The 23,100-nt window shown below is 45.9% G+C and overlaps 1 protein-coding gene across 1 annotated transcript; it reads left to right on the top strand.

Annotated features, from left to right (window-relative positions):
* The first annotated feature begins 6,826 nt into the window (after positions 1 to 6,826).
* LOC144107076 (uncharacterized) lies at positions 6,827 to 22,326 on the top strand. Its single transcript, XM_077640060.1, has 9 exons — positions 6,827 to 7,015; positions 7,241 to 7,346; positions 7,691 to 7,824; positions 9,130 to 9,265; positions 12,717 to 12,865; positions 14,577 to 14,700; positions 18,557 to 18,744; positions 21,266 to 21,377; positions 22,079 to 22,326. Exons 1-9 carry the CDS (start codon positions 6,958 to 6,960, stop codon positions 22,260 to 22,262), a joined length of 1,191 nt encoding a protein of 396 aa, XP_077496186.1. The 5' UTR covers positions 6,827 to 6,957; the 3' UTR covers positions 22,263 to 22,326.
* Positions 22,327 to 23,100: the final 774 nt, after the last annotated feature.

Consider the following 23,100-nt stretch of genomic DNA (forward strand, 5'->3'; position numbering starts at 1 on the left):
GAAGTTTGTTTCAGTCTAATACAGTTTATCTGCTGGTGTATCAGCTTCTGTATTAGTCTGGTACAATATCGTATTTGAAGTATAAGTTTCCCTACTAGGCTAATAAAGTTTTGTATTGATGTACAAGTTTCTCTATGGGTCTAGTAAGCAGTTGTTCTAGACTAATATACTTCTGTATTAATTATTTTATTAGCCAAATAGAAGGCTGTATTTGCAAACACGGCAAATGTCATTTATTACACGCACGAACAAAATCTCTTACAAACTGTCAAAATAGCTCGAAAATGCAATAATAAAGCACCAGGGTTAATGAAATTAGTACCATACGGATCGTGGGATCATTCCGTATTCCGGACTTGCTCATGACACAATACAGCAAAAAAGAAAAGACAATAGTACGGGTGCTAAAATCAGCGCAAACAAAAACGAACGAAAAAAAGGATTATATGCTACTAAACTCACTCCTCTGCGTCTTACTTTTCCCAACGTTCACTAATTGGCGTAGAAGAGTGTCCTATTTTCAAGGTGAAGGTCTAGGATGTTAAATGTACCTGAAGCGAAGAAATTAGTGTAAAGTAGAGCACTCTCTGACAAAAAGCTACGAGTTCTTAGTGTACTCATTTGTGTACAAAGCATCATGAAGGGTTAATTCTCAGCGCAGAGATATACTTTCTGGTTTTGGTACAGTGCAAGTAGAACTTTGTCTACTGAAATAATCATCAACGCATGCGGCTGACAAACATCGCGATTTTCTTTTCTGCTTGAACCGACAAGATCATCAAGGAAACACGCTCTGTGAAGGTGCTCGACATTCCAAACACTGCAGTGCCAGCTGGGGCCTCAAAGCACGTGTACAGAACCGGAAAAGTCAAGGTGCGCCGGTCGCAAACACACCTGCTCGGTGAGAGGGAGAAGGCGGATAGACGGAGGGAAAGGGCGTTGCGTAAACGTCCTTGACGGCCACGGTGCTACGGATAAGTCTTCAATAAGCAAAACGCCAAATAATAATAAAAAAAAAAACGTCCACGGCAGCAGCTGTCGGAGATAAAGCTCCCGAGCGGTACCCGCTCGTTGAAATGCAAGCCAGCCTCTCTCCCCGGCGAGACAGCTGGCAGACCTGTTTTCCGTTTTTCCTGCTAGCTTTGCTTTCTATTTTTGTTGCTTGCACGCAGTGACGCACCACGCGTGGCCCATGCGGGTGAAAGCCCCCACCTTCCCCGTCGTCAACTAAACACAACGAGCCCTTTGTGAAACTCCCGGAGAGAATGGGACAAGTGGACGCTCTGCCATTGTCACAGCGACCGGCAAATCTTCGCAGATTCTCTAGTCAAAGCCACGACCTACTCGTGTCAAAACACATCACTCGAGCGCTTCCAGAGAGTAATTCAACAGAATGGTTGCCGCCATTTTGGTGGCCTCGCAATGTATTCGTATTGTGGTATCTCGCTCTGTTTCACTTACATGCCCGCGCTTTTGTAAAGTGAACGAGGCACTGTCAAAAGGCCTTTCAGCTAACTCTAAATATAAGTCGTGCCAACGTAGCTTTTTTTCCCCACAGTCTGACAAGTGTATTAAAATATGCACGAAACGTCGGCCTTACCACATGAAAACCAACAAATTCACCTTGCAAGCAAGAAACTTAATGCACGAATTCAATAAATTCGTATTCGTAGCGTACACATAAAATGCAGTTAACTTATTCATTTCGCTGGCTCCCAGAAAGCGTGTTCGAGCTTATCGAAACCCATCCTGCGGACTTATTGCCCAGCCATTTTGGTGGAAGCCGCATGATCAGCTCACCGCTCCCTTGCATAAGGAGTGGATTGCAGCAAGCTCGCTGCCGGCAACAGCAGCAGGCTTGCGATGACGGGCACCCATGCCGGCGGCTCCCCGATTCATGCCATTCCGACCCCGACAGCCGCCGCCCCGCATCGACCATCTGCCCCTCCTCCTCTCCATCGCACCACGCCGCAATTGTGTTTATTTAACTGGCTGGGGCTCCCTTTCACTCGGCTTTTCTCTGCGAAGCCAAGGGTCTCCAAAGCCGTAGAGAGGGTGACCGGCGGGCCCCGCCTATTTCCGGACGTGGTGAGGAGGAGCCGACACCGCCCGGAGATTGTCGCAGGGGTACTACTCTCTTAACGGAGCGGCCGTACTACAGATTAAGCCTAAACCAAAACACGGCGCACCAGGTTCCTGATAACGGGCCGCAAACTTGTACAAATTCCGCCAAGAACTTCGCCGTGAAGTTCAGAACTTACGACCGCATGATGTAAAAGCTTTGAAGCCAAAAGAAAATATTTTAGGCTCTGAAAGCTGTGACTGCAGCAATGTTTACATCGACTGACAACAGACACGTGCAAAACGAAGCATTCACTACGTGACGTTTTATTTGTACGCTGGTCGGCTGGAGCAGAATTCCACGTGCACGGCACTTCGCTCTTGACGAAGTAGAACGAACCCAGTGCGAACTAGCCTCCAAACAAAGTTTACGAATGCGTTAAAAAAAAGGTTGCATTTTTGTGACGCCCTAGGCGTAGCTGCTCGTTAAAGGCACGACGCAGCTCTTGCTGCTAAGAGCACCGCAGACGCTAAGAGGTGACGTCATCATCCGCGAAGCGTTCTCTCGCTCATATCCTCGCCCACATACAGCGCCATACCGTGCATCGAATGGTCCCTAAAATTTTTTAAAAAACGAGTTTTTAACTTGTCGCTAACGATCAAAATCAATATTTATTACTGACATAATTAAAAATTTTTGTACGAGTAAATTAAATATATGAGTCTTAGTTTCTGGTTGAAAAGCTGGACCTACTTGTTATTATATACAAACCAGCGGCAGTGTGGCGACATCCAGCGTAAGTTACAGCAACCACTTTGACGTTGTATCACTGGTGGCGCTAGGCGACGCATCGGAGCTGGCGCGCGGGTTAAAACTGTGTTGAAGAGCGAAAAAGTACATCACACAGAACTACGCCATCGCTAGTCGGCCGTTATTTCGCGCCTTAGGATTGGTATACCTGAAGACACACTGCTCACCATCCGAGCCAATGCAGCTTTCACAACTGCGTCGAGTGTGAACACGCACTTTGGAATGTTGCACCCTGTCGCCAAACGTTACGAGAGCTTATGTGGCGGCTGTTTGGTTAATGTGCTTTGTTTCCACTGTAAGAGTGAGCGGCAGGCTTTAATTGTACCAATAACTGACTGAACGCCAACGACCGACCATCTAAGTTAAGCACAGATTTTTTTTTTGTCTTGGAGCCTTATGAGCCGATACAGAAAGCGGTCTATTAGCTCCACAGCAGACAACAATGAGAAGCAGTTGCAGGAAAACCGCAGCCATGACGAAGCATATGTAGGTGTTGCGGGACTGTAAAACCCCCATGCTCAACAACGGTCCAATGGCGGCACACAGGCCGTGTGACTGAAATCATCTTCACTATCTGTTGTATAGCTTCGTTGCCTTATTGATAAGATAACTTTCTTCCTACTTATTTCGTTATGTCCTGCACATACGTAATATTAAGGAATACATACCGCAAGTAATAAGAAGCAGAATGAGGAGTATTGTAATGAAAGCGGAATATATATTCCTATTCGGTTTTTGGTTACATGTATATTTATTTGACTTTGCGAAAAGGTTACGCGAATCTAATCAGGGGCCTTTGAAGGAAGGGGACGCACATTTTCAAAATGCGGCAGCGCTGATTTAGCAGCGGAAAATTAATGACCAGCATTGGGGAAACTTAAGAGTACATAGTCATCTGGTTGCAATTTAGAAGGCCCAATTAGAGGTTCAGCATATTGTTTATACCCTGCAAGAAGTAAGAAATAAACTTGAGGATAAACATACTGTGCAGGGTACGACAGTGAGCACTTGCAGGATAAAAGTAATGTCCCTAAGGAAGTCTTCTAAAGATGAATTAGTGCACTCTGTAGATGTAAACTATAAAACTGCGAACCTTAGGCTGTCAGATATACAGCTGTATATTATCCATGTGCTGAACTCCAGAAACCCACTTGAACCTTTGACGTAAAGAAAGAAAAAGCCACAAAGTAACTCAGGTATCATATAGAACATTACCATAATGTTAAATAATGATTTGTAAGTTGAGGAAACGTTATGCTTATGTTAAGCATTAGCAAATAACAATATATGCTGCCCTGTGAACATTAATATGAAGTTGAACTACACATTACGGTAATGCTATGTTCTTAGTGCTATCGTAATGCTAAAGTCATAATAATAAGAGAGTACTACCAATATATTTCAAGCAATGTGGGAATTATTTTTCCTCACTCTTCGCACGGTAATAATGCTTTAAAATTGCAGATATTCGCCACACATCTCTGCAATGATGCCTGCCATAGATTTCATTAAACACCCTGAAACTTCATAGGGAAACTTTGCCTTATTTATTACCCATTCACCACAATTACTTGCGGGGCACTCTTACTGGCTGGCTATAAATGCTTGAGGAAATGGTATTCATTCGAAGATATAGTGTATAAGTAAGTGTACTGCCGGGTTGTAGTGTACAAATTTCGCCCTCATTGCCGCTTGCGCGTTGCAAATTACTGGTTAGGGTTTTATTCTCTCACTATTGGCTGCTCTAGCATTGCCGGATTATTTTCCATTTCAGCGGAAGTTGCACATGCGTTGTTTTAATGTCTAACGAAAGGAAAATGTTATTCTAAAGATCATTTGCAACGTATCACGAAACCTAGAAAAAAAAGTGTATTATGAAAATTTATTAAGATTTGATTAAAAAAACGAAATATTTGTAACGTGTTACAAGGTAGAAAAGAAAAGTGCATTGAGGAAATCCATTAGCATTTGATAGAAAAATACAAATATTGTTCTAACGGTCCGTTGCTACCTGGGACGCATGTTCCATGCTCAGTTATCCTAAAAGACATTACAAGCACAGATCGATGAGCATTGCTGCGTCATCACCGAACACAACTGGGGCGGCAGTACGTTTAGGCATTCCAACAATGACGCCGTACAACATCGGGGATGTAGCGTCGTCTGTAGAATACCCTGACGTGGAGTTCATTCCATGCACGCCTTGGCTGCCTCAGTGAAAGGCGCTATGCTGAATGGGTAGAAACCGATTTCTCCACTGAGCAAGTTTAATGTGTGCTTTTTATTTTGTAATCTACTTTTACCTTAAATTTTATACGTGCCTTATTGCCAGGGGGGTGAAACTTCCTAAGCCTCCCAGCGGCCACGAATTACAGACGGCAGCGCCAATTCCTCCTTCAGTTACGTTCATAGCGTTCGGTTCTCGAGTAATCTCCATGACAACGGACGACCGAAGCTCGCAGCCGCGGGGTGTGTGCGCATGGCGTCTGCTTCACGCACGGACTGGTCCAAAATCGGGCCCGCTAGGGGAGGTGGGCGGATGTATCGTCTGTCCGCCTGCTCTGCGCGCGGCCACGCGCCACTCCTGTGTTTTCGTACACCCTTTTTTTTTCCAGCTGTGGCTTGTTAAAATTGGTTGCGCTCCTATTGTTAGGTCTACGCTTGTCATTGGCGGTGCGGGCTGGGCAACATTAATTTTCTTTCTTTCTTTCTCTGTCTACACTAATATATGTTACGTCTGCGCTACCATCTCCGAAGTACGTACACGACTGCTGTGTAGCGGGCCGCGTGACTAATTTCAGCATAACTAACTACCGCAGCGGTGGCCCAGTGGTCTGAGCTGACAACCGCCTCGCATGCGGGATGTGCAGGGTTCGATCTCCAGTGCCGCCGGGGGCCCACCGGTGATACAATGGGTGCAAGCTTCCCCTGGTCTGGTGCTCGGCTTATTTAGGGTGAAATGCTTGGGAAATGGGTCTTTGACCCCACCTTGAGTAGAAGAAAAATACCTTGTACCACGGCGCACTTCGGCCACAGGTGCACTTGCGTCATAAAAAATCCATCATGAGAATAAATAACTACGTGAATTAACATATAACAAGCTATTTACATCAAGCTTTAAAAAAGGAAAACCAGTAGTGAATTGGAGACTTTGTTATACAAGATACGTTGCGCTTCGCGCAAACGGCCGCGAATAACAAGACGTAGTGTGTTAGAAATGAGAAAGAGAAAAAAGAAAAGAGAGAGGAGAAAATGTTCTTTTCAATTAACTTCCCGCATGTGTCATAAAAGTTTGTCGGAGCGAACCCGTGTCCGCATAAATACAAATTTAGGTGGGGGATTTTACATAACAGGAGCGTCATTGACAATTCACGCAGCGTTGACAGACATGACCGGTCATTCCAAGGGTACTTTAAGTGCTGTGGGTGGAACGGCGAGAAAAATGGCTGAGGTTCAACGAGACTTGAACCTAGTTATACGAGCAAAAGCTCTGCTAAGCATGGTCTCCACTGTCTCCAATCAAATGTCAAGGTCAGGGTCCAGGTCAAGGACAAGGTCAGTCAACCAATGGTCATAGCAATATGATAACGTGGTCATACTACCATAGCTTGGTCCATACCATCACGCATTTAAGCTCGGTTTGACCTTGTGAGTCATTCAAGGTAATTTTCGATGTGATGCCCACTGCTTCAAATGAAGTGTGATGGTTAGGGTCAAAGTCAAGGTCAAAAGTCAGGTACCCAATGGTCCTAGTCATATGATTACGTGTTCATGCTACTATAGCTTGGGCCATAGCACCACGCAGTGAAGTTGGTTTTGACCATGTGAGGCACTGAAGGTCTCATCCACGCCGAAACCGGAAGTTGTGCCCCGAGGAGCATAGCTCTTGCTCTGAAAAAAAAAAGCAAACATAATCCAAATACAATGGTGAAAAAATCTAGAGGGAAAGAAAGAAGAAGTTGTGAAGGCACGGTTGTAAGGTCGGTTAGTACTGCTCCCTTCGGCAGTGAGCCTTTCCACAAGTAACCGCATTGGTTAGGTTACCGGAGACAGGAGCGTACTCACGAAGCCGCCAAGACAAGGAGATGAAGGCTCTGCTGTGCCAGTTCTGCCTCTTGGTGCTCCTGCTGAGACCAGGTTCAGGTAAGCGACGACTCGCTCAGTCCTTAAAGTTGCAATGAGCTCTCCGATGCCCGGAAGCAGTAGCACGGTATATTTTGCGTACAGACACGTCTATAGAGTTGAACACCATGCGGGAAAAAAGTTCCTCTCGCGTTTAAACTATCCATGTTAACTCGTACACAAATTCATTCTCTCTGATGAAAAACTCCTTTCGCGAATCTAATTCCTTGCACTTTGCCCACACAGGGGTTCCTTGTAACGGTGAAAGTTACCAGGCGTTGCGAAGACAGTGCGTGCTAGGTCTGCAACAAAAGGTCAAGGCGGTGCGGGGTGACCTCACGCAAAACTGCAGGTAAGGAGCTGTGAGACCTCACACTCCACTTCTGCCAACAGTATGCAGTAATATATCGATTGATTGAGGCCATTTAGAATTTCTCCTGCAGAGCGTCAGTGCGTCATTGAGGAAAGGCAAGGAAAGGTTTGAGTCTGGGAGGCTGGGTTTTTTCACGCGCCCGCTAATTAAGCTGCTCATTTAAGCGTGAAGGACCGAAGTTGAGGTTGGTGGGAATGGAATCGCAAGCCTTCGAACAGACAGATGTACACTGGCTAGACTTTTCAAGTAGAAAGAATGGCGTCGATGTTGTTGATGCCTTCACAACCGTATGGTTGAGTAGCCCTTCCGCGCGCTTTTCGCAGAGATTATGTCAACTTCACGACCTGTCTGCGGGACAGCTGGAACGCCTCCTACTGCGGCAACGCAGCGGACGAAGCTTGGAAGAACGACACGCTGTTCAACAGAGTCGAGAAAAAATACTTCCCCGACTGCCCAGGTCAGTTTCGTTTCTGAGACTGGACTCTACGTGCTGTAATGTTTGGCTTCGGGAGGGAAAGGGGACTTGGTAGATTGCTGGTATAACTTGCACGGGCCGGGACTAATACAGGGGAGGTTAAATTTAGAAAGTTATACATCTTTCGAATAAAAAAAGTCTTACGGCTAAAATTAATTCCACCGGGAATAATTCATAAGGGGTATGGTTCCGGATGATACAGCCGGCGTGAGCTCGTAGCACTTATTAGATTACAGCTTGAATTAAAGGTGGAAAAAAAAGTAATTATAACCTTTATCGAAGGGTACTAAAGAGACACATTCTTGTCTGATATTTTGTGTGGTTATCTTGGTTGGGTTCAAGAACTGCAAATACTGGAACTTTAGTACTTTCTTCAGGAACGGAAGAGTTGACGTAGCGGTATGCCCGTGAATACAAACAAGTTGCCTTTTTGGGCTCCAAGTAGTGAGCTGGGCACCCGCTAAGGTGTAGATAATCTAATGCCTGCTGTAGATATGCTAGAATGCTGTCAGTGTGCATGTCCTGCGGTTACTTTCTTGCTTAGATATCCTTAACGGTTATCCTACGAGAAATATTGGGTCGTAACACTCTGCCACTTCCATGGCGTGTAGCTAGCGTTCAATGGCCATGTGCAGAGTAGTAAAGAGAGGTGAAAAGAGGTGTCTTCATCGCGGAATGGGACGTAACTGAGTTTCGTGAATTACGGCAGATATACTACCACTTCCGCTAATTCCATGATTAAACCAGCCACAATATACCGCTTTAAACCTCGAGAAATTTATCTTGCTAAAAGCTATCGCCTTAAGGCAGAAGTGCCTCAACAGTTAAGCGCATGGCTAGCAGAAGCGACTTTTGTTGCATTTTTAAGGAAGTAATGAGTCGTTCCAGAAACGCCAGCCTAGTTTCTCTTACAGTTAGTTAGAAGGGTAAACAGAACGGACAGTCAGAACAGGAAAAGCCACAGAGGTCCATAGTTTGGCCGCCATATATGATTTGTTAACATGAATATCGAGGTCGCATGAAACGGGTTCGTCTTCAACTGTTGGAATGAAGCCGTATTTATGCAATTCGTTACAATCGCGACGTCACCATCAGGTGGAAAAGGCTCTGGACGTGGGGAGCAACTTTAAATGACGCCAGAAAAGCTATGTGCTCATTCGAATGAAAACCCACGCGTTATGATAGATATTTCAGTATTGTTATTCATCTGCGGCACGCTGGAGCATGCGCATGCGGGCTTGCTGTTCTTCAGAATCACTGTGTTTACTCTGGCAGTCTTCGTTACAGGGGTTATGGGCCTCGAAAAAGGCTGCGACCCAGACAAAGCAGTCCAGACCTTTATCCTGTGTGGAAACGAGTTCTACAAGAGCTCCGTGAACATCTTCCAAAACCGCGCTACCGTGTCTCTCACTTCGATTTGCCTGTAAGTTGAACACAACATGGCGATGTCTCAAGATGACTTTATCCTTCCTCAGTCCAACGCTTTCCCGCTTATTTTCTGAGCCCTCGCCCACACCAATCACGGTAGAACCAAGTGGAAACTGCACTGCATTCGTAGGGGAAATCACGCTTGAATTCATTGTGCGATTCAACTCGTGCGTTTCAAAAGGACGGATCTCGCGTCAGTACATGATAGCCGAAGATAAATAAGATCGACGAGTTCTTAGACATTAACAACCTGTGATTAATGTGGGCAGGTAATGATGCTTCAGATAATGTTTAGGGACGGATGCCGAGTGTTCTCCCCGGCCTTTTGGAAATCTAACCGAACTTGTACGGGGCGTTTGCCCAAAGAGGACTGAGTGATTGCAAAAAAAAAAAAAAATAAACGCTGAAACTCGTTGCGAGCATGACGCTAAAAAAATTCTTTTGCGGCAGCGAAGTTTCAGAACTCTGGAAGTACAGAAATGCAGAACAAAAGAAAAATCTGTTTTTAAACTTTATAGCGTGAAAGGAGGTTGCAGCGTTACTGCATTTATAATTTAGAAACAAACAAATAAAGCGACTCGCGTGTTGCGCAAGGGGCATCAGTTGTGGGTACGGCTTGATGCAACTGCTTCAAAGTACGTTTGAATCCATTCTCACAAAGGCCACTTGGCCCACTTGCCCCGCATGACCCTAGGTGGCACACTCACCAGGGCGTCTGCTACTGCCCGCATTGAGGGCACCAGTTGAGGACGAAAATTAGAAAGCCGCCGCGATGGCTCAGTGGTTATGGCGCACGGCTGCTGACCCGAAATACGCGGGCTCGGTCCTAGCCGCTGCGACTGCATTTTGATGGAGGCGAACTGCTAGAAGCCGGCGTGCTGTGCAATGTCAGTGCACGTTAAGGAACCCCAGGTGGTCTAAATTAGCCGGAATCCTCCACTACGGCGTCCCTCATAGCTTGAGTCGCTTTGGGACGTCAGAAAAAGCTCATAAACAAAAACTAGTGCACAGAATTTCGCAGTTAAACATGCATGATCAGCATGCTTCGAACAAGAGAAAAAAAACACAAATCGTTATCGCAAGAGCGCGCGTTTGCCGGCGTCCTGTAGCCGGCGTCCAAGTTCCCGATGCCAAATTCATGCTGCCAAACCTGGGCGCTAACGATGCCATCTAAAATAGTTTGCCTCAGCCTGCGCCACATTACATGATTGCTAGGGCGTTCGCCGCGTGTTCTGTGCTATTTGCAAGGTCGTACATACATTCTGTGGCGTACGTGTCTGATTCATGCAGACCGCCAATGCTATGCCCATGCCATGTCTAGCTCATACATGGCACATCGGATAAAGCGCACATTGCAACATGCGACACGGCCTGATACGGCATTGTTCGTCCCCGAAGACTAGGACCTTTGAAGAGCAGTATTTGCACTAACTGCCGCCGAGAGAGCGTTTCGGTGCATGCTGAAAAAAAAAAAATACTGACTAAACTAGGCCACAGCTTAAACGGCAACTGCACCACTTTTAGAGAATTCTGCGATATTAGAGGATTCAAATGTATAGAAGCTGTATTTAAAGCATGACAAGTGTTTTTACTCCAGCATTTAAAATATTCACTTCATCGACGATTGAATGTTAGGCTTGCTTCTCCTCAGAGCAATAAAGGAGTGCGGAGAAGCTTGGTGTGGCATCACGGAAGGTAAGATTTTAAATTACCGCTGCCGTCAACCACACCCTGCCGTGCCTCGTTGGATGCTGCCAACCAACGCTCGGCGGGCTTTTCCTTCGGTGGCATTGTTTTTTCCTTCAGAGCAGAGGTTTATGCGTTGGAAAGGCATCGGTACCTTCCATGACGTCATCGAGCGCGCCCCCACTTTACGCTCTGCGCAGCGGAGAAGCGTGAAGACTGTCGCGATTTCAATCGGTCCATTTCAAATGTCAGCCCAAAAGGACTCTGCATGCTTTACCTTATAGTTTCACACATTCGACCCCTTTAAGCTTGTCGATTTCTAAAACTTACGCAGTCGCCCCATAATTTTATTTTGCCGTCATTTCGTTTCTTTCCCTTTCTCTCTCCACGACGCCGTCCTTTCATTTCCTTTCCTTCTTTTCTTCCTCTCTTCTTATTTCTTCTTATTTCTTGTTGTTACCTCTTCAGCTTCTCTTGGCTTGGCTTAGCGCCGTTCCACTCGGATCGACCGGCTTCAGTTACACGAGGGCTCAAGGGTGAGCTGCCAGTAACAGCTCTCGCCGTAAAAGTTGAAGAGGTGCTTGCGCAGCTTCACACGTCACAGCGTTAGCTGTATAGGGTTCAGGTATGTGTGAGGTGGTCATGGCCATGGTCAAATGGTCCACGGGTCACGTGAACGACGACCCGCGGTCTTGCTTTGCGATTACGGTATTTCATGCGGACGACGGCCACGATGTCTCAATGAGGAGTCTGGCTATAACAGCTGAAGCTGCAAAATACTTGTACGTTAGAAAGCAGCGACATCGCTGTCTTCGACGCCGAAGCAGCCAATGCACGAGTTCGAACCCGACCGCGGCGGCTGCGTTTTTATGGAGGAAAAACGCTAAGGCGCACGTGTGCTGTGCGATGTCAGTGCACGTTAAAGATCCCCAGGTGGTCGAAATTATTCCGGAGCCCTCCACTACGGCACCTCTTTCTTCCTTTCTCCTTTCACTCCCTCCTTTATCCCTTCCCTTACGGCGCAGTTCAGGTGTCCAACGATATATGAGACAGATACTGCGTCATTTCCTTTCCCCCCCAAACCAATCCAATCCAATCCAATGCACGACGTACACTGAGGATTCGTTGCACTGGGACAAGTGCGTTATTAAAATAATGAATATTCTATCCTAAATGTTCATCGAGACCTTGGTTTTCTTGATTATGAATATGCTGAAAGTCCTTTGAGAAACCACAACCGTGGTAGCCCGCTACTGAACAAGCGACAGGGTAGATCATGGAAGACAGCTTAAAACCATGAGGGGCACACGTGACCAGACCAGCAGTCGCTGGAAAGGAACTGAGAAGAGCGCGTAAGCCATTCGCGTTAAGGACTGAAGCATTCCATCAACCCACTCTGGGAACCGGCTTGATCCCACTTTGAGGGTAGCTTAGGAATACGCACTACTACTCCTGGCAGCAGGCAAGCGTACTCTACATTTCTTTCTTATTCATGTTAAGTTAGTAGGGGCGATTAGATGCCTGTCAATGCGTTTAGCGCTGCCGCAAAATATCGCACTAAGTCCAGGATACTAAAAAAAAAAGGTTATGGTGTGTCGAGTTTGTGGAGGCGTTAATCTCTGGACTGTGCTGTGGAGCACCGCCCAACGCTCTCTACATCTTTTGTTCTCTTTTCATAAATCTCCATTCCTTTCCCCCTTACCTTATAAATATTCTCACGGAAACTCCGCTAATGTCTGAGTGATTTTAATGGATTGCAGCCACGTGGATGATTACGAGAAGTGCGCCAAGGAAAGTGAGAGGGCGGCCGGCTGTTCCTCGAGGTACCGCATTGCACCGGGCATAAGGTTCATCGCGGATGGCGTCATGCAGAGGTACCGCCTCGTCTGCACAGCTCTGAGGAGATCAGGTAAGCGCGGTCCACGACTAGACGAGCATATTCGTGATTTTAGGGAAAGAACGCTTCGAGAAACGTGACGGTCACCAGAGAGGGAGTATGGGGGAGAAAAACGTTTATTCCACCACCCAAGTTCGGGTCGCCGCCTCTAGTTGATAAGGTGAGGCTGGAGCTCGGACACTAGCCATGTAGGCTATCGGTCCAAATATTCTGTACAAATTTTCCTTTAATTATGAAATAAAGCTTTGTTTGATTGATTGATTGATTGATTGATTGATTGACAAGGTTGTTACAGAACAAATGGTTGATATAGGAAACGAGCGCAGGCCACACTGTTGTACATAGTACAGCGCGAGGAACAGTCCAACTCTCCCAGTCTCAGGATGAGGGATTGCAAGAGTGAAAGTGCTGACTTCCCTCAGATACGGCTTGGGCGCTTCACTACAGTGAACGAAAATTTCGATTCTGCACTACTTCGGGAAACATCATCCGCTGCAATAGGTTGTGGATTAACCGAGATTTAAGTGTCTTTCGTACCCTGAATACCAGTGACGGCCGTACAAGACAAAGCGGCAGGAAACGTAAACGTGCAACACACAACGAAGTGAGATAAAGAATGCGATCTGTGAGTAAAATGTTCCTCGACAACGGTCGAAACTAACACAGACAATCCTTCAGCTATGCACAATATAAACACGGGATTTCGGGGCCAGCGCTGCCAAAGCTGTCGTGCTATTGTCGGTCCGGAACTGTAAGTATTACTCTTTCTGCAACAGCCCAACTTGACGTTATAACAACGTCTGATTGAGGCTGGCCAACTTTGCATCCTACAACATGAGTATCCGTGTTTTTAGGCGATGCAGGGAGACGTAGAGTGGTCTTCCTTCGAAGCACGGGAGGCAGCGGCGATGAGCAGTTTCGAGATGCGCTCGTTGACTCTTTGGGAGGAGCGCAGGCTCCATAGGGTGCAGCGTTGCCTGCTATACGCTGGCGTGTGCACGTGCTTGAAAAGGAGGGTACTAGCTTTAGGGAGTAAGTACTGTGTGCCGTTGCCTACAATTACGAACACTAAAGACACCTTGGAGTAAAGGCAAGGTGCGTGAGCGCGTGGTAACGACGGAGGCAGAGCCGTGGAAGACCAACTCCAGGGTTGTCGAAACGCCGCCTTGAGAATTGAAATAGCCTCAGGCGATAGGTGGTGCAGACGACACGGGGGGACAGACTCCGCCGCAGCGTCAAGGATTAAGAGGCAGGCGCCCCATATCCAATCCAATCCAGTTAAATCCAATCCAAGGGATGGCGTGTATGTAACGCTCAGTGCAGAAGTGAACCATGCAGCATGTGCGCTCAGCGCTCATTTTGTGTGACGTGCCACGAAGTGCATGGATATCGTTTAGCATAGTTCCGACGTCAGGAGTGCGCAGGCTGGCCTACACAGGTATATAGGTGCTTGAACGCACAGACATATGCTGGCAAGCACAGGCATGCATAAACATACATAGCCATGCACAGCATATCCATGCACAGAAATGCATATGCAGACACATGCATCCACCGACACAGGCACACACAAGCATATAGAGACTCGAAGATGCAGGCAAAGTTACGGACGGGGAGATGACAGGCACATAAAAGATAAATTTCTGAGATTTTGTCGTGTCGCCAACCCCCCGAATCCAGCTGGTGCTTCAGATCTTAACCTTACTTTTCCACTTCTTTTCAGCTCTGCAGAAGGGAACAACAGCATGCAACCGACAGAGGTTCGTAAACGACATGTTCCTTTGCGGATTCCACTTTGCCAACATCATGGAGGTTGCCAGCAAGGACTCAAGCATCAGTCCGTGCCCGTAAGTGGACTTCCCTGGTGTCATTGTATGTCTTTACAAAAACTATCTTGGACACTTAGAAGAAAAAAAAGCTTCATAAGCCCGTGCATCTTCATGTACATTCATCATGTGAAGGACTTAAAAAAGAAAATGAAAACTATGCGTGAGCCTGTATCGTATGAATATTTGCAATTGAATCTCATCGTAACCAGGCTGAAGGAGCCTCGAGATATCTTTGTTATAGACGTTGATTCTTTACAACCGCACGCGACCTTTGCCGAAGCTCTGCTGCCGCGGTGCCTTACAGGATATGCTGCTGACCCGAAAGACGCGGGTTCACTCAAGGCCGCGGTGGTCGCATTTCGATGGAGGCGAAATGCTAGATGCCCGTGTGCTGTGCGATGTCAATGCATGTTAAAGAACCCCAGGTGGTCAAAATTATCCCGAGCCCTCCACTACGGCGTTCCTCATAGTCTCAGTCGCTTTGGGACATCAATCTCCATGAACCAAACTATAATTGGTTTTTGGGGAAAGGAAATGGCGCAGTATCTGTCTCATATATCGTTGGACACCTGAACAGCGCCGTTAGGGAAGGGACAAGGGAGGGAGTGAAAGAAGAAAGGAAGATAGAGGTGCCGTAGTGGAGGGATCCGGAATAATTTCGACCACCTGGGGATTTTTAACGTGCGCTGACATCCAACCAAATTAAACCAAACCTTTGCCGCAGCTCTTATATCTAATAATAATAATAATAATAATAATAATAATAATAATAATAATAATAATAATAATAATAATAATATAATAATAATAATAATAATAATAATAATAATAATAATTGGTTTTGGGGGAAAGGAAATAACGCAGTATCTGTCTCATATATCGCTGGACACCTGAACCGCACCGTAAGGGAAGAAATAAATGAGGGAGTGAAAGAAGAAAGGAAGAAAGAGGTACGGTAGTGGAGGGCTCCGGAATAATTTCGACCACCTGGGGATCTTTAACGTGCACTGACATCACACAGCACATGGGCGCCTTAGCGTTTTTCCTCCATAAAAGCGCAGCCGCCGCAGTCGGGTTCGAGCCCGGGATCTCCGGATCAGTAGTCGAGCGCCCTAACCACTGAGCCACCGCGGTGGGTAATATTTATATATAAGCGCTGAAGCCAATTTCGTCGCGGACTCGTTTGGGTTGACTTCTCCACATACTGAATGAGCACGCTGGTCAGAACACTTCGTCGCATTTCAATATCGTCTTGAGGATTATGCTTACGCCAGTCCGAAGGCTTCGCACTACCCTTCGCTGCCAATGCCACTGGTTGGAAGATGGCTGCCTCATGTCCAACTTTCTCGGCCAAAAATTCAGATTTGAAAATTGTAAGCCTACCGTTATGGAAACATTCAAGGTAATGGCCCATTCTTCGGATGTGTAGCCAAAATCTGGCTTTTATAGTTTTTCCATCCCTCGCATGGAGCTATGGAAAGGAATTTTTGAACGGGAGAGAGCTCATGTGCGCAATTTTTTTCATATATTGAAGGCTCTCCACTATAAATCTCAATATACCAGCAGATCTCCCGTCGGCGGGCTTGCTACCACATTTTCGGTATCGTCAAAATCTTTCCCCATTTGTTTCCTGTGGCAGTATAAACTACTCCATGCGAGTGATGGAAGCACTATAAAAGACAGATCTTGCATGTCGGAAGAGTGGACCATTGCCTTCAATATTTCTATACCATCAGCTTACAGTTTTCCAATATTCAAAATTTTTATCCAGTAATACACCCGCCGCGGTGGCTCAGTGGTTAGGGCGCTCGACTACTGATCCGGAGTTCCCGGGTTCGAACCCGACCGCGGCGGCTGCGTTTTTATGGAGGAAAAACGCTAAGGCGCCCGTGTGCTGTGCGATGTCAGTGCACGTTAAAGATCCCCAGGTGGTCGAAATTATTCCGGAGCCCTCCACTACGGAACCTATTATCCTTCCTTCTTTCACTCCCTCCTTTATCCCTTCCCTTACGGCGCGGTTCAGGTGTCCAACGATATATGAGACAGATACTGCGCCATTTCCTTTCCCCAAAAACCAATTATTATTATTATCCAAGAATACTGGTAACGCAGAACAGCAGCGTGCTGTTAGAAATCGGCACACCCTGCGCGATATCTCCAGTGAGGTTGATATGAGGCTCATGGTATCTCTTTGTTGCGTAAAAAGGAAGAGATCAGCATTCTGGATAAAAGCATTTTCGAGAGGGAACCAGTTTATGGATGCAATTTTTTCATGTACTGTAAGATTTCACTAAAACAATCAATATATCCTGAAATATTCAGTCGGCAGGCTTGAATTTTTTGCTATTAACGTTTTTGCTATCGTCTAAAGCATTACACATTGGTTTTCTAATGCAGTCTTAACTGCTGGATGCGAGCGATGGAAAAACTTTAAAAGAAAGATCTTGCTACATATCGGAGGAATATGGACCATTACCTTCAATGTTTCCACAACAATACCTTACGGGTTTTAAAATATTCAAACTTTTTGACCCAGAATGTTAGACAGGTAAATCCGGAACTTGCACCACAAACTACTTGAGATAAATAGAAAGCTTCGTGTACCAATTTTTGCTTCGAATGTTGGACACAGTTCTGGGGCGACGACTAGTGGGTGAAGAAGCCAGCGGCCCCGGTTTGAACGGGCGCCTCAATGTTGCATTACCCTTTTACATGCACGTAACGACACACGGTGAGGAGTCAACGAACTATTATTCTATTCCTATGCGTAACAAGCACAATTCCAATTTTTCTGAAGTTTCCCTCGGTAGAGCAAAACCACAACAGATTAACAACTTCAGTACTGCAGAAAAAATTATTGGTTCTTTTCAGCAAACTTACTGCCCCGATTCATTTTCTGTACTTTAACAAAGTATACTGTCGGCCTACGGCCTTTTTTCTTTTTGCTGTTAAAAAAAGAGGAAAGTACCACTCGAGACGGTGCTGCAAGAAACGGACGAACAAGAAAGAAGCTTTCTTGTTTTTTTCTTCCTTGAGTCTCCATCTTGCGTCCATCACTCATTGTATTCCCTGTATTTTGTTTCGCAAATTCAGCGAATTCCTTGAACAAAAGGCCCGAACCAGAGGCACTTTTTGGGTTTTGGGCATGCGCACTTAAGACAAGATGTTTCTATTGGTCTCCCAATCTTTGAGGTGTCCCATTTTAAAACTCTATGCACACGAACAGCAAAGAGATCTTCGCATGACTTATAAGTTTTTTGTTGCCTCTGTGCTTGACTTCCAGCGCAGAAGAGGTCTACCTGTCATGTTCCTGTTCATGTTTTCCCTGTCAACCGCATTTGCAGGCTGCAGTCGGAACTTCGGCTATTTCCTCGTGGCCTACAACGAATGCGTTCTAATGGTATTCAGTCACGGGAGGAGCGAGTAAAAAATTATTTTTTTAATTTCTCTTTATCTCTTCAATCATCATCCAAGAAATTACCTTCGACGCCATATTCCTTACTCATGTTGAATGACACCGTATGTTTTTCGCACAGACTTAGTGAAAGAACCTCGCTGATTTCTTTGGCGCAGAAACAGAATGAAATAATTAACCTCGTTAGTTGCAACATGTCACCGAATACTTTTGTCTTCAATTTGACTATTTTTGTTGCCGTTTAGCTGATTGTACTTGGATCTGTCCAGGGCCTTCAGTACTGAGTAAAATTAAATAATAAATATATATTTTCCTGCTCTACGAAACGTTCTTTCAAAGTCATAGCTAAACATGAAGATACGTGAACTGCGCGTTCACTTAGAGAAGAACATCAAACAGACTAAGAACCTAGAACCAGTTATTCTAAACTGCGTTAGTTTTCCCGGTTCCCTACTGCAGGTACATCGAGAAGTACAAGAAGTGTCACAACGCGTCCCTGGAAACGTACGGCTGTGCTCCGCCCGACCAGCTGCACAAGGATGCCGAAAAGTTCTTCGAGTTCCTGACGCAGAAGTTTCTGGACAAGTGCAAAGGAGACACGAAGAGCCCCACCTACGCTAGGGTGTCACTTTTCTCCTCTAAACGCGGTGAGTGCCGGAGGTGTGTTCCGAGAGACTAGAGTTATGCATTTATGCTAATTATTTATCTCTAATAGGAAGAAAAAAAAATCAACTGGCGCGAGGTCTAGGGGATGTCGTCTCAAGATAAAAATATAATTATATCTCACCAGCACTTACCTATGGGCAAGAAACTTTTGGGCTAAAGAGAAGGCTTGAAAGTAATTTAAGGGCAGTTCAGTGTGCTTCGGAGAGGAATTTGGCAGGGGTGACGTTAAGAAGCAGGGAGAGAGCAGAACGGGTTAGGGAACAAACACCAGTTAATGATATTCTGCTTGAAATAAAAATAAAGAAATGTACATGGACAAGGGATAGTATACTAAGACCAACAGATAGATGGCTCCTATTAGGATAAAATAGTGTTTTCGCAGAACAGGCCAATGTGCTATATATGGCAAGAGTGTGAGTTGGGCGGTGGGGACGCGGAAGTTTGCTTGAATGAGGGAGCCATAACTGGCATGCAGGGTTAAATGGAGATCAGTGGTCGACAGCTCTGCCGTGCTGTGGACGTAGTTGGTCTGCGGATGATGATATTACACGGATTTTGGTTGTCTCGGCGATGCCCCAAGGTTACTGATAGTACATGAGAGCTTTTTTCTCCACTGGCTGAGGAGCACACTTAAACCTTACCGATGCATCCTTGCGCCAAGACATCTCCCTCGCTTACACGAGGCGCTGCATTTGGCTACAAAGAATTTGGTTTTAGAAAAGGAGAAAAGCACTGACTGCCTCACTTCTCAGTGGACACCTGAACCGCGCTGTGAGGGTAGGGTTTTATGAGGAAATGAAGGAAGGAAGAGTGAAAGAGGTGAAGTAATAGAGGGCTGCGGATAAATTTGGCCACCTGACGTTAAAGATCCCCAGGTAGTCGAAATTATTCCGGAGCCCTCCACTACGCGCACCTCTTTCTTCCTTTGTTTTTCACTCCCTTTTTTATCCCTTCTCTTACGGCGCGGTTCAGGTGTCCAACGTTATATGAGAGCGATACGGCGCCATTTACTTTCCCCAAAAAGCAATTATTATTATTATTATTATTATTATTATTATTATTATTATTATTATTATTATTATTATTATTATTATTCGTTATGTGCACTGAGACTGAACAGAATGCGGACATCTCACGTTTCGCCTCCATCGAAAACGTTAGCTGTTACGGATCTATTGGACACGGAGCGAGCGGTCAGAAAAGGGATAAAGGAGTAGTGAAAGAAGCATGATTGAAAGAGGCGCCATAGAGGAGCTTACCGCACGTCTCACTGAATGGCAGATGAGAATGTAGTCAGAGGAAAGGCAGGGTAAGTGTCGCGCGAAGTCTTCCTCCCCTTACGGTCAAACTCAGCGTTGAGAGGGAGAAAAGACTCGTGCAGTCATGCGGCAATATCATCCCTCAGTACGAAATGTGCACTTCGTGAGTGCTGTATCCGACACACACGCTCACCCTGAATGCACTTTGATGATCACTGTGTCAAAACACTTTTGCCTAGCCTCGCTGTTCCCAGTTACATTCATTTTCAAGTGGGGCAAGGGTCCGGCTTTGTGCAGCTATACCATCGTAAGCTACCAGGTTATCGCGTAGCTAAACTGCGCCGCCGTGGTTTTACATTGGTTATGGTGTTCGGCTGCTGACCCGAACGTCTCGGGCTCGATCCCCAGCACCGCCGGCTCCTCTGAACTGAGCTGGTGACGCTTGCATCGAGACACCCATTGTTGAGTATGCGGCAATGCCAACGCCACCTTTCCGGATGGAGGGCGCCAAGTTTCGGGAGGCGCAATTTCTGGGCTCACATATTGCAAAGACTTGTAGTGTATGGAGACCAGTTTCCTGAATTCCACCTTATATAAGGCTTCTACGCCTGGCAGAATTGTATGGCGTCTTTTGTCAAAGAACGCAATAATTCTGCCATTCGAAATCACCTCGCCGCACTGTAATTAGCCTGTATCCCATGCTGGCGTTAAGGGCGCCCAGACGAACGGCGACGTTTGGCGTCGATACAACGTAGGGTAACAGACCTCCCGAGTTACGTGTGAGCAGCGATCTGCCAAGAACGTACGTGTCATTCCGACGTCTAAATGTGGTACGGTCGGTTGTCAAGAGGTGGCGCTACGACTTGCAAAACGAAAAGCCCATAGCAAGGCCACCAAACACACTAATTAACTTTGCCTTTCTTCTACTTCAGTCCGTTTGAATTGAATTGAATTGCCTGTTGGGGAAAGGATATGGCGCAGTACCCGTCTCACATATCTGCGGACACCTGAACCGCGCCGTAAGAGAAGGTGTAAAGGAGGGACTGATAGAAGAAAGAAAGAAAGAAAGAAAGAGGTGCCGTAGTGGAGGGCTCCGGAATAATTTCGACCACCTGGGGATCTTTAACGTGCATTGACATCGAAAGATCCTCAGTCTGTTTAATCCATCATTATTGCGTGACCCCCTAACCGGGTTTTAGCCTGTACACCATCTGCCATTTCCTGTTGTTTTTTTTCTTTTCAGCTCGTAACAAATCGTGCAACCAGTATAAGTTCATCGGCCACTTCCTCAAATGCTCCACGGATTTCATGAATGAAACCGCGGGCAGCACGCAATACACCGATCAGATGTGCCAGTAAGTATAGCGCCGGGTCAAACGACATAATACAGCCGCACCTTTGCTTCCTTATTACGCCACCATAAACGACAGAATATTATTTCAGCTAGAAAGTGAAGAGCAGGACTCGCTTTATCGCTTTTCCTTGTAATCAACCGTAGGTATCTCCTGCATTCAATTCTTCGCCCCTCTATATTTGTACCTTGGTTTTCTTTTGGAGTATTGAGCTACTTGGTCAAAGTGAATAGACTTTAGCAATCTGCGTTTGAAACTCTGACACTTTACAGTGGTCGAGGTCTCGTCAAAGAGAATTTAATCTGCCATTTTTCATCACTTGATTCCTTCCTCAGTGAGAAATCAACTATATGATTGAACTAAAATGCCAAGAAAGGATGTTCTAATATAAAGTTTGGCAAATCGTCACTTTTACGGGGCTGCCGAATAAAGCACTGGTTTTAATAATGCTTACGGGAAAACATGTGCGCGTCACCCATCCGCTCTCCTGTTTTCCTCTATCGCATTCTGCGGACGGTCTTAAAGCAACTGCATGACTTACCACTAAGATTTAACGCGGCGTTCAATTCGTTTCGCTTATGGCGCCAATGAATTTAGCCGGAAAATAATATTTTATTCGTGACGTAAATTTCAGGATTCGGACCACGAACTGGTCTTCAAGCTGTTGCTTGCGCTATAGCTATTGCAATTACTGATTCTTGCAGTACGGTCGGCTTCTACCGGAGATGCGTGGGCAGAGCTCGACTAGGCACCCACTGTGTGGGCACGTCGGATCTGGACGACCACTTGTCCTCTATGGAGAATTCCGTTTTGGGCAAGAAGCCATCCAAGTGCCCAGCCAGCAAGAACCAGCCAGGAACACTCAGCGGAAGGACAAAGGAAACATAGTGAAGGGACCGTGATGAGATGGAGTACCAGTAGGCCTAGGCCTAGCGGCAGACGGAAGAAGCGATTTGTTGAAAACCAAGTCTTCATCGCGTTTGGTCTTTAGAAGTGAATGCCTGTCCACTTCGTGGGTACTCTCCGTATGGCGTGCTTCATAGCTCATTGAGAAATATCCTGAGCTTCTTAAGGCCTAGTCAGTCAGCCTTTATGGTAATGAAAAACACTGACAGGGAAGAACTCATTGGGTGGGCCCGTGAGGTATATGCTTTTGAGAAACGAAGAGACGCCGTGAAAAAAGTGGGAGAAGTGCTTGCCCACCGTTTGGTCTCAATGTGTTGAAGTTTGGCTTATTTTTGAAGCGAAAAAGCTTCCCTACGCTAGGCAAAGCAGCCCTCGCGTAGGCCGGAGAATGACCATGAACGACCTTCAGCCCAACCACGTTAGCCGTGTAAGACCATATGTGATACAGTTATGTTGTCGAACCCCTGACCTTGACCCATGACCTTTAGTTGATCTTTGACATTAGGTGACCTTTGGGTTGACCTTTGACCTTAAGAACATCTGATGGGGTGATGGGAAGCCACGTAATGACATCCAATAGGGGGTGCCGTAAGACCATATGATGCCTCGTCATAACCACGTGGTCGTGTGGGTATATATATATATATATATATATATATATATATATATATATATATATATATATATATATATATATATATATATATATATATATATATATATAACGGCTGTTGCGAGCGTGTAGCGGAGCTGCCATGGATGAGCTTCAGGCGCTTAGCAAGCGTCCTTGCTTTTCGCTGAATGTCAGGATCAGCCAAGT

The sequence above is a fragment of the Amblyomma americanum genome, chromosome 10 (genome assembly GCF_052857255.1).
Source record: "Amblyomma americanum isolate KBUSLIRL-KWMA chromosome 10, ASM5285725v1, whole genome shotgun sequence".
NCBI classification, from domain to species: domain Eukaryota; kingdom Metazoa; phylum Arthropoda; class Arachnida; order Ixodida; family Ixodidae; genus Amblyomma; species Amblyomma americanum.

Bases quoted from the DNA above. Each gene is read 5' to 3' on its own strand.
- LOC144107076 (XM_077640060.1), top strand. From the start codon at position 6,958: ATGAAGGCTCTGCTGTGCCAGTTCTGCCTCTTGGTGCTCCTGCTGAGA. The intron at 7,347-7,690 runs GTAAGGAGCTGT...CGCTTTTCGCAG, and splicing joins GACCTCACGCAAAACTGCAG to AGATTATGTCAACTTCACGA. The intron at 12,866-14,576 runs GTAAGCGCGGTC...ACTTCTTTTCAG, and splicing joins CACAGCTCTGAGGAGATCAG to CTCTGCAGAAGGGAACAACA.